The sequence below is a fragment of the Trachurus trachurus genome, assembly GCF_905171665.1.
Source record: "Trachurus trachurus genome assembly, chromosome: 14".
Taxonomy (NCBI): Eukaryota; Metazoa; Chordata; class Actinopteri; order Carangiformes; family Carangidae; genus Trachurus; species Trachurus trachurus.
In genome coordinates, this window is record NC_139903.1 from 2,936,290 (window position 1) to 2,948,152 (window position 11,863).

The 11,863-nt window shown below is 36.6% G+C and overlaps 1 protein-coding gene across 1 annotated transcript; it reads left to right on the forward strand.

Moving 5' to 3' along the window:
• Positions 1-9,211: 9,211 nt before the first annotated feature.
• LOC310996823 (beta-crystallin A1-like) lies at positions 9,212-11,828 on the forward strand (the record flags this gene model as incomplete). Its single annotated transcript, XM_083986315.1, has 5 exons — positions 9,212-9,250; positions 9,383-9,501; positions 10,058-10,199; positions 10,422-10,564; positions 11,681-11,828. The coding sequence occupies 5 exons, from the start codon at positions 9,212-9,214 to the stop codon at positions 11,826-11,828; spliced, it is 591 nt and encodes a 196-aa protein (XP_083842441.1).
• Positions 11,829-11,863: the final 35 nt, after the last annotated feature.

Genomic DNA, 11,863 nt, shown 5'->3' on the forward strand with positions numbered 1-11,863 from the left:
CGGCTTCTCTGTCTGGATTATCACCGACAGCAGACTTCTTCTTGTCCTGGCTGTTGCCCCTGCTGGTACAAGAATAGCTCATTCTCCTCCTCCTCCTCCTCCTCCTCCTCCTCCTCCTCCTCTTCTCCCCCCTCTCTGGTCACCCAGGGCTTCCAAGATACAAAACAGTTGCCTCCCCCCCTCCTTCCTCTCCTCCCTTCCTCCCCTCTCTGGAGGATGCACAGTTGCTCTAGCTGTTCTGTTATCCGGTGCTTAATTCAAATCCGCTTCTTCGTCTTTAGCAGCTTCAGCTCAGTCTCAGTCTGCTGCTGCTGCTGCTGCTGCTGCTGCTGCTGCTGCTGTCTGAGTCTGCAGACAGGGTCGCTGCATGCATGCATCTCTCTCTCTCTCTCTCTCTCTCTCTCTCTCTCTCTCTCTCTCAATTCAATTCAAACACTGCAAAAACTCACTCAAAATCTTTCCAAGAATAGGATTTGTTGTATTTCTTGTCAAAATGTCTATTTTTTTTAGTCAAAACTAATCTCTTTCCACTTAAATAAGATGTATTACCTAAAAAGTAACTTGTTTTCTGATCATTTTCACTTTCAAACTAATTCTCACTTGAAATAAGTAGAAAAATCTGCCAGTGAAAGCAAGTTTTTTGTGCTTGTAATAAGAAACTTGCTCCACTATCAGATTTTTCTACTCATTTCAAGTGAAAAGCTGCTTTTTTGTGATTTTACCGGATTTTACGCATAATGAGATTTGTTTGGACTAGAAATAAGACAAATATTCTTGGTAAGATTTTGAGTTTTTGCAGTGAATTTGCTTTATTGGCATGACAGTTAAAAGAACTATGTTGCCAAAGCATTAGGAATCAATGACACAATACAACTCATGAAACCAAATACAACAATATACAAATAAATAAAAAGTATACAGAAAATGATTTACCCTATGCATGTGTGTGCTGTCTCTCTCTTATACACAGTCTAAATGAAATGAAACGTAAAAAATAAATAATATGTGTGTGTGTGTGGTAAGATTGGGCATCATTAGACTGTTGCAAGTTGTTATAAAACATACACATATTGTTCTTAAATGATGACAGTAACAAATGATAATAAAAAACAACACCTACACTGCAAAAACTCAAAATCTTTCCAAGAATATTTGTCTTATTTCTTGTCAAAATGTCTAATTTCTAGTCAAAACTAAACTCTTTCCGCTTAAAATAAGACTCATCACCTAAAAATTAACTTGTTTTCAGATAATTTTCACTTGTTTCAAACAAATTCTCACTTGAAATAAGTAGAAAAATCTGCCAGTGAAAGCAAGTTTTATGTGCTTGAAAGAAGTAAAAAGTGTCTAAAAACAAGCTACTTTTAAATGTGATGAGTCTTATTTTAAGTAGAATTAGATTTGTTTTGACTAGAAATAAGACAAATAATCTTGGTAAGATTTTGAGTTTTTGCAGTGTATATTAAATTACATCAATAATGGTTCTGATCAGCATTCGTGTACTTTTCTAGTGTCGTGGCAGAGTGTTATAGGCCTATATTGTGCAGCTAATTTAGTAAATTGTGGATCTTCTCCCAGAAATACTTTTAACTCTCTCTCTCTCTCTGTGCAGCTGCGTCCAGTTGTTCTGGTCAAGTGATGAAGTGAAGCTGGAGGTCTGAGGGGAAATAATCGGTTTGAAAATTTAAAAAAAGGGGGCGGCAGATGGTCGCTGATGGAAAAGAGGAGGAGGAGGAGGGGGGAGGGGAGGGGGGGATGCGCACATGTCTACTCTGTTACAACTGACGAGCGCGCGCGCCAATGAAGATGACAAACAGCCCCATTCATACAAAAACACTCATACATAATTCATGCAGCGTGTCTCTGTGTGTATCAGTGTCTGTGTGTTCGTCGGTTGAAGGACAAAACGTCAGTTAATGTTAATATCATTTGTTACCAACCTGCCATCACATCTACAGTCACTCTGACTTAGTTATATGACATAATATCTGACATTTTTAACTTTAGACCATGTGGTTCCCGCTTGTGCACTGCAAAAACTCAAGTATCTTACCAAGAATATTTGTCTTATTTCTAGTCAAAACAAATCTCATTATACCTAAAATAAGACTCATCACATTTAAAAAGTAGCTTGCTTTTAGACACTTTTTACTTCTTTCAAGCAGATTTTCACTTGAAATAAGTAGAAAAATCTGATAGTGGAGCAAGTTTTTCTTTCTTATTACAAGCACAAAAAACTTTTTCTAGATTTTTCTACTTATTTCAAGTGAAAATTTGTTTGAAACAAGTGAAAATGATCTGAAAACAAGTTAATTTTTAGGTGATGAGTCTTATTTTAAGTGGAAAGAGGTTAGTTTTGACTAGAAATAAGACAAATATTCTTGGAAAGATTTTGAGTTCTTGCAGTGCATGCAGAGTTTAACAATACATCCGTCGTTATTTTGACATCTGCAGTGGACTGACTGACCGACTGCAATCCCACACGCTACTGTGGCCACTTTTCTATATCGACAACAAGTTAATCCTATTGAAATATTCAAATTGACAATATCCTGTAAGAAGTTTTAAAATGGAAAACAAATCTATGATTCAGCCTGGGGGAAAAAAAGACAAATATTCTTGAAAAGATTTTGAGTTTTTGCAGTGTGTGACTCCTTATGATGTGTAGTAGCTCTAAGTTGGTGATGTGAGTATCTCTCTGTGCTCAGGTCCAGGGGTCAAGAAGGTCAAGCAGAGGGAAGCATGAGCAGATGTGACTGCATGTTAACATTTATTGTAGATAAGCTGCAAAGAGACTCGACCACAAACACAAAAACATACACAATGACCACAAAGAGAACACAAAGTGACTTCCATCTCTCTACTTCTCTACACCAGGAATTCCGGACATTATTAGTGGGGTAATTTAAGATAGCGGCTTGGTAACGTTAGCACCATTCGGTTAATAGCGGTAACTCGACTGTTGGAGCAAGAGAAAACAAGCTTCTGGGGGGGAGGGGGTCGAGGTCATGGTGCAAAGGACCCTAGGTTGAAATTACTCTGAATCATCCCTTTAAATGCGGTATAAAAATAAAAATGACTTGACTTAGAGTTTCATTTTGAGAAAATTCTTAGAAATAAGAAAAATCTTAGAAATGAGGGAACATACTGTAGGGCTGAGTGAACATAGGGCTGTGGGGAGGGCTGACCCCGAAAAGGGAATATATCCCTGAATGAATCACCTCAACAGAGCTGGGGAGTCGGACACGTTGTTTATGTGGAAAATGTTGCACCCTAGAGGACAGAAGCATTTACTGCAAACCAGTTTCTACTTTAAGAGGGTTAGTTTTGTCCTGATCTGAACAGTTGGGAGTGTGGAGCGCTCCGTATCTTGGTGTTTTCCACTGAATTAATTCAATATTATATTATATTTACACGAGGGTTAATTTCCACTCACCGGCCAAACTGCCTCATGGAAAACACCAAACTGCTTTAGCCAAAAACAACTACAAAAGACTTTGAGAAACAACATTGATGAAAGTTTGATGAAAAGAAGATTAAAGCCATTTTCATCTTAAGATCGATCCAGTGTGAACATCATTGCTCTTCCTATGTGTCATGGTTGTACAGTACCTAATAAACCTCTACCACTTCCAGGATTTTATTTTTTTCCTACATCTTACAGCTGTGAGAGTTCATATAGACACAGGTGTGTCCTGTCCATTCAGTTTAAATGACCAAAGAAAGACTCTGAACTTCTTACAGGCGATTTGAGGAAATCCGAGGCGACCTGAGATGAAATTAGTGTGGAGAGTCACAGGGTCTCAACCTTTATATACAGTCTATGGTCTCAACACTTATGTCAATGTTTGTACACTGCAAAAACTCAAACTCTTACCAAGAACATTTGTCTTATTTCTAGTCGAAACAAATCTCATTATACTTAAACTAAGACTCATCACATTAAGAGTAGCTTGTTTTTAGACACTTTTTACTTCTTTCAAGCAAATTTTCACTTGAAATAAGTAGAAAAATCTGATAGTGGAGCAAGTTTTTCTTTCTTATTACAAGCACAAAAAACCTGCTTTCACTGGCAGATTTTTCTACTTATTTCAAGTGAAAATTTGTTTGAAACAAGTGAAAATGATCTAAAAACAAGTTAATTTTTAGGTGATGAGTCTTATTTTAAGTGAAAAGAGATTCGTTTTGAGTAGAAATGAGACATTTTGACAAGAAATAAGACAAATATTCTTGGAAAGATTTGGGGTTTTTGCAGTGTATACATTCGCAAAACAAAAAATCCCCCCAAAAATAGTTTTCACTTAGTCATGAGTGTAGATTACTGAGGCCAAAGGGGTCTGAAAACTTTCTGAATGCAGCGATGCACTGTACAGAACTGGACGTAGCTACGACCTCCTCTCTCCTCTAGCTGCACTGAACAATAAACATGTAGGAATGGCTCACTGAGGTCAGCACATTGCCCAGACTCTCTGTCTGTGTGTGTGTGTGTGTCTGTGTGCATGTGTGTGTATGTTTGTGTGTCCACATTGTGTCCACTGCAGAGACGGAGAGCGCCGACCATGTGGATATATCACAAATCAGATTTCTATTAGTAATATTCCTCTGAAAACACACACACACGATCAAAGTTGGTTTGTTTAGGTGAGAACAAAACATGAATATATGTCTGTGTATCTGTGTGTGTGTGTGTGTGTGTGTGTGTGTGTGTGTGTGTGTGTGTGTGTGTGTGTGTGTGTGTGTGTGTGTGTGTGTGTGTGTGTGTTTCTGCTGATGGTAGCAGCAGCAGCAGCTCAGACGTGACAAAGGGACGAGCAGACTCAGCAGGCCGATGTGAAGAGTGGCCACGGTGACCATATAGTCGACTCCCCAGTGTTGCAGCATATACAGACATCGCACACATACAACATAACACACACACACACACACAAAAAAAAAACTCATGCAGCTCCTTCTGCGCACATAAAACAAAAACTAAAAAACCACCTGTGGTCCAGTCCAGTCGACCGCCACCGTGCAGCACAGACACTGTCACTAACAGCCACACAAACAGCCCCGAGCTGAACTCACACATTCATGTTTTATTTATTGATTTATTCAATTACACTGCAAAAACTCAAATGTCCTACCAAGAATATTTGTCTTATTTCTAGTCAAAATGTCATTTCTAGTCAAAATAAATCTCATTATACTTAAAATAAGACTCATTGCATAAAAAGTAGCTAGTTTTTAGACACTTTTTACTTCTTTCAAGCAGATTTTCACTTGAAATAAGTAGAAAAACCTGATAGTGGAGCAAGTTTTTCTTTCTTATTACAAGAAACAAAAAAACTTGCTTTCACTGGCAGATTTTTCTACTTATTTCAAGGCAAGGCAAGGCATCTTTATTTATATAGCGCATTTCATACCAAGGCAACTCAATGTGCTTTACATAAAGACAAAACATTAAGAAAAGAAGCATAAAACAGAATAAAAACAAACAAAATACTAAAAACAGAGTTAAAAGCAAGAGCAAATAAAAGTAATAAAATAGATAAAGTTTTAAGTTCTTAAAAGAGCTCAGCTATAAGCACGTGAAAAGAGAAATGTTCAAGTGAAAATTTGATTCAAACAAGTGAGAATGATCTAAAAACAAGTTAATTTTTTGGTGATGAGTCTTATTTTAAGGGGAAAGATTAGTTTTGACTAGAAATGAGACATTTTGACAAGAAATAAGGGAAGATTTTGAGTTTTTGCAGTGTATTGTGAAGTTAATTAAAGTTTGGAAGCCATTTTTATTCTTCCCTGTTGAACTTCAGTGCCACTTCTGAGTCAAACGAACATGTCATGATAAAAAGTAGCTTGTTCAGAAACTGTTCAGATACCAAATTTATCTTTAGAGAGAAATTGACGATGTGAATTTCACATTGACGTATACAGTAAGTTCAGCCAGAGTGGACATTCATGGTCACTTCTCTTATCTCTTATTGTCCACGTCGAGTCCTTTATCTGAGCTCTGGAGACTGTCCTGTCCCCGATTTATATCATTTTATTATTTTATTATTATCAGATTACAACATAACAAAATGTGAAGATTGAACACTTTCTGAACGTCCTGTACTGTACCGACACTGTGACACGCAGTCAACGCACCTTTTAATCAGACATTTGGAATAATAATAATAATAAAATAATAATAAATTTCCTTTCTAATAATTACCACAACATGTTCCCTGTGTTTCACAACAACTACACCGTCTCATTGCTGCCAGTTTCTCTGCTCGGCGGTCGATGCCAAACCGTTGTCGTGCTGCCAACGAGGCCTTTTCAGCCGCTGCCATGCACCGGCCGCCTGCTGTTACACCTTCATGGTTGATTCATTCACTTGTGCAGGTAGCTATCCCCCAAACATAGTAACAGGTATTTTCATTCACAATTCACTAATTAAATCACAATGTGGAAAAATAAAAAAACAAAACAAAAAAACACATTGCTGGTGTTCACTGACCTGGGATACTGTTTTATATACGTATATTTATATTTATAAGGATATGTATGTAGTATATTTTTATTTTTGTAATTATGTATTTATATAGATAGTTATGAAGTGTATAAATGGTATATTTTTTATATAGGTGTATTAGGTAGTTATAAGGTTATCTGTGTAGTTACAAACTGAAGAATAGGTTAAAAAGGGGTGGGAAATTAAAAAAGTTTTGTACTTTACCTTTTTCAAACAACGTGCGGTGTTTTGTTATGTCTTGGCCCCTTCATACTTTTTTACATGTTCGAAAATAAAATTCATTCATTCATTAGTTTAGTTTTTAGTTTAGTTTAGTTTATTATTACGGGACAATGTACAATACCATTAATCCAGAACAGAGAAGAGATGGTTGTACCAGATTTAGCCACTAGGGCTAATTTCCATCTGTAGTCCCAACATTCATTCATTCAATCAATTTGGATTTGGATATGCAGGTTTTTGGCAAAAGATTTTACACTTCATTCACTCACAAAACGTATTCCTTTGCACCAAGATCAATAAAGCAACATAATTATATATATATATTTTTCCTCTTTCAAATTTGGGTGCTATAGGCTAACGTCAATGATCGACTTTGATCGGTCATCGTTACACACGGTGTTCAAGTTTCAGGGAATTAAGATTCATGTTGAAATACATTTTATCGACACAACCATGATGTCTGATACATGTGTTTTAATGAGCTTGGACAGTGGACAGAACAAACACATGCAATAATACAGAGTTATCATTAAATAATATAGTATAAGGGGGCCATCGTTTCTGTGATTTCCATGTGAATCTCTCTGAAAAATGACATTGGAAGTATTTTGACTCTTCACAAGTAGGCCTACAATAAGTGTCATTTACTCATTTAACCACGACATGCTGATTTATAAAAGAAGCTTCTGATGAAGCCTCATCTAAAAGAAAGACTGAATCCTTAAACAACAGCTTTTTGTAGCTTTACTTACAGTACACTGCAAAAACTCAAAATCTTTCTAAGAATATTTGTCTTATTTCTTGTCAAAATGTCTCATTTCTAGTCAAAACTAATCTCTTTCCAATTAAAATAAGACTCATCACCTAAAAATTAATTAGTTTTTAGATCATTTTCACTTGTTTCAAACACATTTTCACTTGAAATAAGTAGAAAAATCTCCCAATGAAAGCAGGTTTTTTGTGCTTGTTATAAGGGAGAAAAACTTGCTCCACTATCAGATTTTTCTACTTATTTCAAGTGAAAATTTGCTTGAAAAAAGTAAAAAAGTGTCTAAAAACAAACTACTTTTAATATGATGAGTCTTATTTTAAGTATAATGAGATTTGTTTTGACTAGAAATGACATTTTGACTAGAAATAAGACAAATATTCTTGGTAAGATATTTGAGTTTTTGCAGTGAGGGGGCCATCGTTTCTGAGATTTCCATGTGAATCTCTCGATGGGTTCCTGAAAAATGACATTGGAAATATTTTGACTCTTCACAAGTACAATAAGTGTCATTTACTAATTAAATCACAACATGCTGATTTATAAAGGTAGCTTGATAATCTAAAAGAAAGACTGAATCCTTTGCAGCTTTACTTACACTGCAAAAACTCAAAATCTTTCCAAGAATATTTGTCTTATTTCTTGTCAAAATGTCTAATTTCTAGTCAAAACTAATCTCTTTCCACTTAAAATAAGACTCATCACCTAAAAATCTACTTGTTTTTAGATAATATTCAGTTGTTTCAAACAAATTTTCACTTAAGGAAGAAAAACTTGTTCCACTATCAGATTTTTCTACTTATTTCAAGCGAAAATCTGCTTGAAAGGAGTAAAAAGTGTCTAAAAACAAGCTACTTTTAATGTGATGAGTCTTATTTTAAGTAGAATGAGATTTGTTTTGACTAGAAATTACATTTTGACTAGAAATAAGACAAATATTCTTGGTTAGATATTTGAGTTTTTGCAGTGTAGCTTTAGTTAACTTTTAACATTTTACATACATTTGTCTTATAATAGATCTCTTCTATACTGACAAGCAAAGTGACCCCTGGTTTTTTTTTCAACGTACACATTCACTACACAGAGGTACGTACCTAAGTATAGTATAGTATAGGCCGTTTTTTTGGGGGTCTCTTTGTGTTTGCATGAATCAGTGTGTGCGTCTGTGTGTTAACCCCTCTGTGGCTCACACAACAAAACAATGGAGTCCAAAGCAAAGTGCTGACACGAGTCCAGGCGTTCCTGCCCCCCGGCCCCTGGCATCCGCGGGTGTATAAATACCCCCACACACACCACCTCTGCAGACCATTCAGTGGACCCCCGCGACACACAGCTCACCAGTTTTGGGTAGGTCAAACTAGTTGACAACACAGTCGCCTCCCAATAGATCAATAGATGTGTGAATTAGGCTTTATACCGGCCTCTAATTCAATATATTATATTATACAGTATATTATTATTTCTTACTGTGAGATGTTTTATAGTGTACTGTAGGCCTCTCTGGGCTTATTAGACTGTTGGATCAGTAGCCTAAAACAACTAAACGATAGTAAGATGCCACAAAAAACAGAATAAAAAAAAAAATCTGTGGTTTGTTTTTGGATACTTTGGAGAAAATTGAGTTTTTAGTTGAAGTTCTGTGATTTGTTTTAGTGTTTTGCCCCTTCCTGACTGTGTATTGTGTGTTTCCCCTCAGGTACTACTGATATAAAGAAGACAAAATGGCTCAGACAAACCCAATGCCCATGGGCCCTTGGAAGGTAAGTCTGTCCTGTGATGACGTGCACGTGCATCATTCATCACCCATGAACTCAGTGGAGAGGAGAGGAGATGTGTAATAATAATAATAATAATAATCTGTTTTGTTCTTTTTTCCCCCCTCTCTGTTGCAGATCACCGTGTACGACCAGGAGTACTTCCAGGGAAGGCGAATGGAGTTCACCGCCAGCTGCCAGAACATCATGGAGTGCGGCATGGAGAACATCCGCTCCCTGAAGGTCGAGTGCGGCGCGTACGTATCCAAACGAACGAAGCACAAACACAAACTTAACCACTGCAAAAACTCAAATTCTTTACAAGAATATTTTATCTTATTTCTTGTCAAAATGTCTAATTTCTAGTCAAAACTATAATCTCTTTCCACTTAAAATAAGACCATACACATAAAAAGTAGCTTGTTTTTAGACACTTTTTACTTTTTTCAAGCATATTTTCAATTGAAATAAGTAGAAAAATCTGCCAGTGAAAGCAAGTTTTTTGTGCTTGTAATAAGAAAGAAAAACTTGCTCCACTGTCAGATTTGTGAAAAGTGAAGTGAAGTTTGTGAAGTGAAAATATGCTTGAAAAAAGTAAAAAGTGTCTACAAGCTACAAGCTACTTTTTATGTGTATGGTCTTATTTTTAGTAGAATTAGATTTGTTTTTGACTAGAAATTACATTTTAACTAGAAATAAGACAAACATTCTTGGTAAGATTTTGAGTTTGTGCAGTGTAAAGAGGAAGCAGGAAGGTTCACTGTCTTTATTACAACTTTATTAATCCACTCTCTCTCTCTGCTCCTCTTGCAGTTGGGTCGGCTACGAGCACTCCAGCTTCTGCGGCCAGCAGTTTGTCCTGGAGAAGGGAGACTACCCTCGCTTCGAGGCCTACAGCGGCAGCAACTCCTACCGCATCGAGAGGATGATCTCCTTCAGGCCCATCTGCTGCGCTGTGGGTCTAACTGACACAAATAACACCCATACTTTAGTTTAGTTTAGTTTATTAGTTTAATAAGGGACAGTGGGCAATTACATTAATCATTTGCAGGGAAAAATGAAAAGATGGTTGCACCAGATTTAGCTCACAGCTCATTTCCATCTGTAGCTCACTTTAAACTTCAAAGGTTGTGTGTGTGTGTGTTAAGACTTTCTGCTTTTCTCTTCTTTTGAACAGAACCATAAGGATTCCCGCATGACCATCTACGAGAATGAGAACATGAACGGCCGTCAGTTCGAGCTGTGTGACGACTACCCCTCCCTGCAGGCCATGGGCTGGATGAACAACGAGGTCGGCTCCATGCAGATCCAGATGGGCGCGTAAGTTTTACACACACACACACACACACAGACACACACATTGCACCAGGATCTGCCTGGATGGAAAACACCAATGTGTGATTATAGATTAAAGAAAAGAAAACAGCATAACGATGACTGTCCTAGTGCAGATGGAGTTTCAAAGTAAAAGGCAGTCTAGAATCAGAAAACCTTTATTGTCCCCTGCAAGAAGCAGTGGAAATTTTTCTTAGATGTGTACTGTGCATAAAAGAATCATAAGTTAAGAAAAACAAAACACAATTTAACATAACATAAAACAAAAAACAAATAGATACAGAATGACACAGGTAAATACAGAATAAAACCTTAAAAGAACATTAAAAGAGTTCATAGTGAGTTATTCGGAAGTTTAATTCTCAGGGATAATAAACACGTTTCGATCAGGATATGAGCCGACTGATTATTATTACACAGGTGTTTTAAATCATGTAGAGCCCATACTAAGAATCATTTAGAGATACTATACTAAGATACTATAATGTATAGACATCCGAAACATCATATTTAAAAGATAAAGCACAGCAGCAGACAACATTATCAAAAAAATATCATTCATATTATTCATAATATGTCCTCATTAAGACCAGGATATAATGTGGCTCCTCTCACACTGCAAAAACTCAAACTCTTACCAAGAATATTTGTCTTATTTCTAGTTAAAACAAATCTCATTCTACTTAAAATAAGACTCATCACATTAAAAACAGCTTGTTTTTAGACACTTTTTTTTTTTACTTCTTTCAAGCATATTTTCAAATCTGATAGTGGAGCAAGTTTTTCTTTCTTATTACAAGCACAAAAAACCTGCTTTCACTGGCAGATTTTTCTACTTATTTCAAGTGAAAATTAGTTTGAAACAGGTGAAAATGATCTAAAAACAAGTTCATTTTTAAGGTGATGAGTCTTATTTAAAGTGGAAAGAGTTTAGTTTTGACTAGAAATGAGACATTTTGACAAGAAATAAGATACATATTTTTGGAAAGATTTCGAGTTTTTGCAGTGTGTGTTGTTGGGGAAGATTCAGGATTAGTGTGATTGTTTAAAAGTGTTTCTGTTTTAAGTTTAATCTGGATGTTTTTGTTCCTGTTTCTGCAGCTTCGTGTGCTACCAGTACCCCGGTTACCGCGGTCACCAGTACATCATGGAGTGCGACTGTCGCGGAGGAGAGTACAAGTGTTACCGCGAGTTCGGCTCCCACTCCCAGACCCCCCAGATTCAGTCCATCAGGAGAATCCAGCACTGAGACGGGACCTTTTCACCTCCTTAACTCCTCCACTT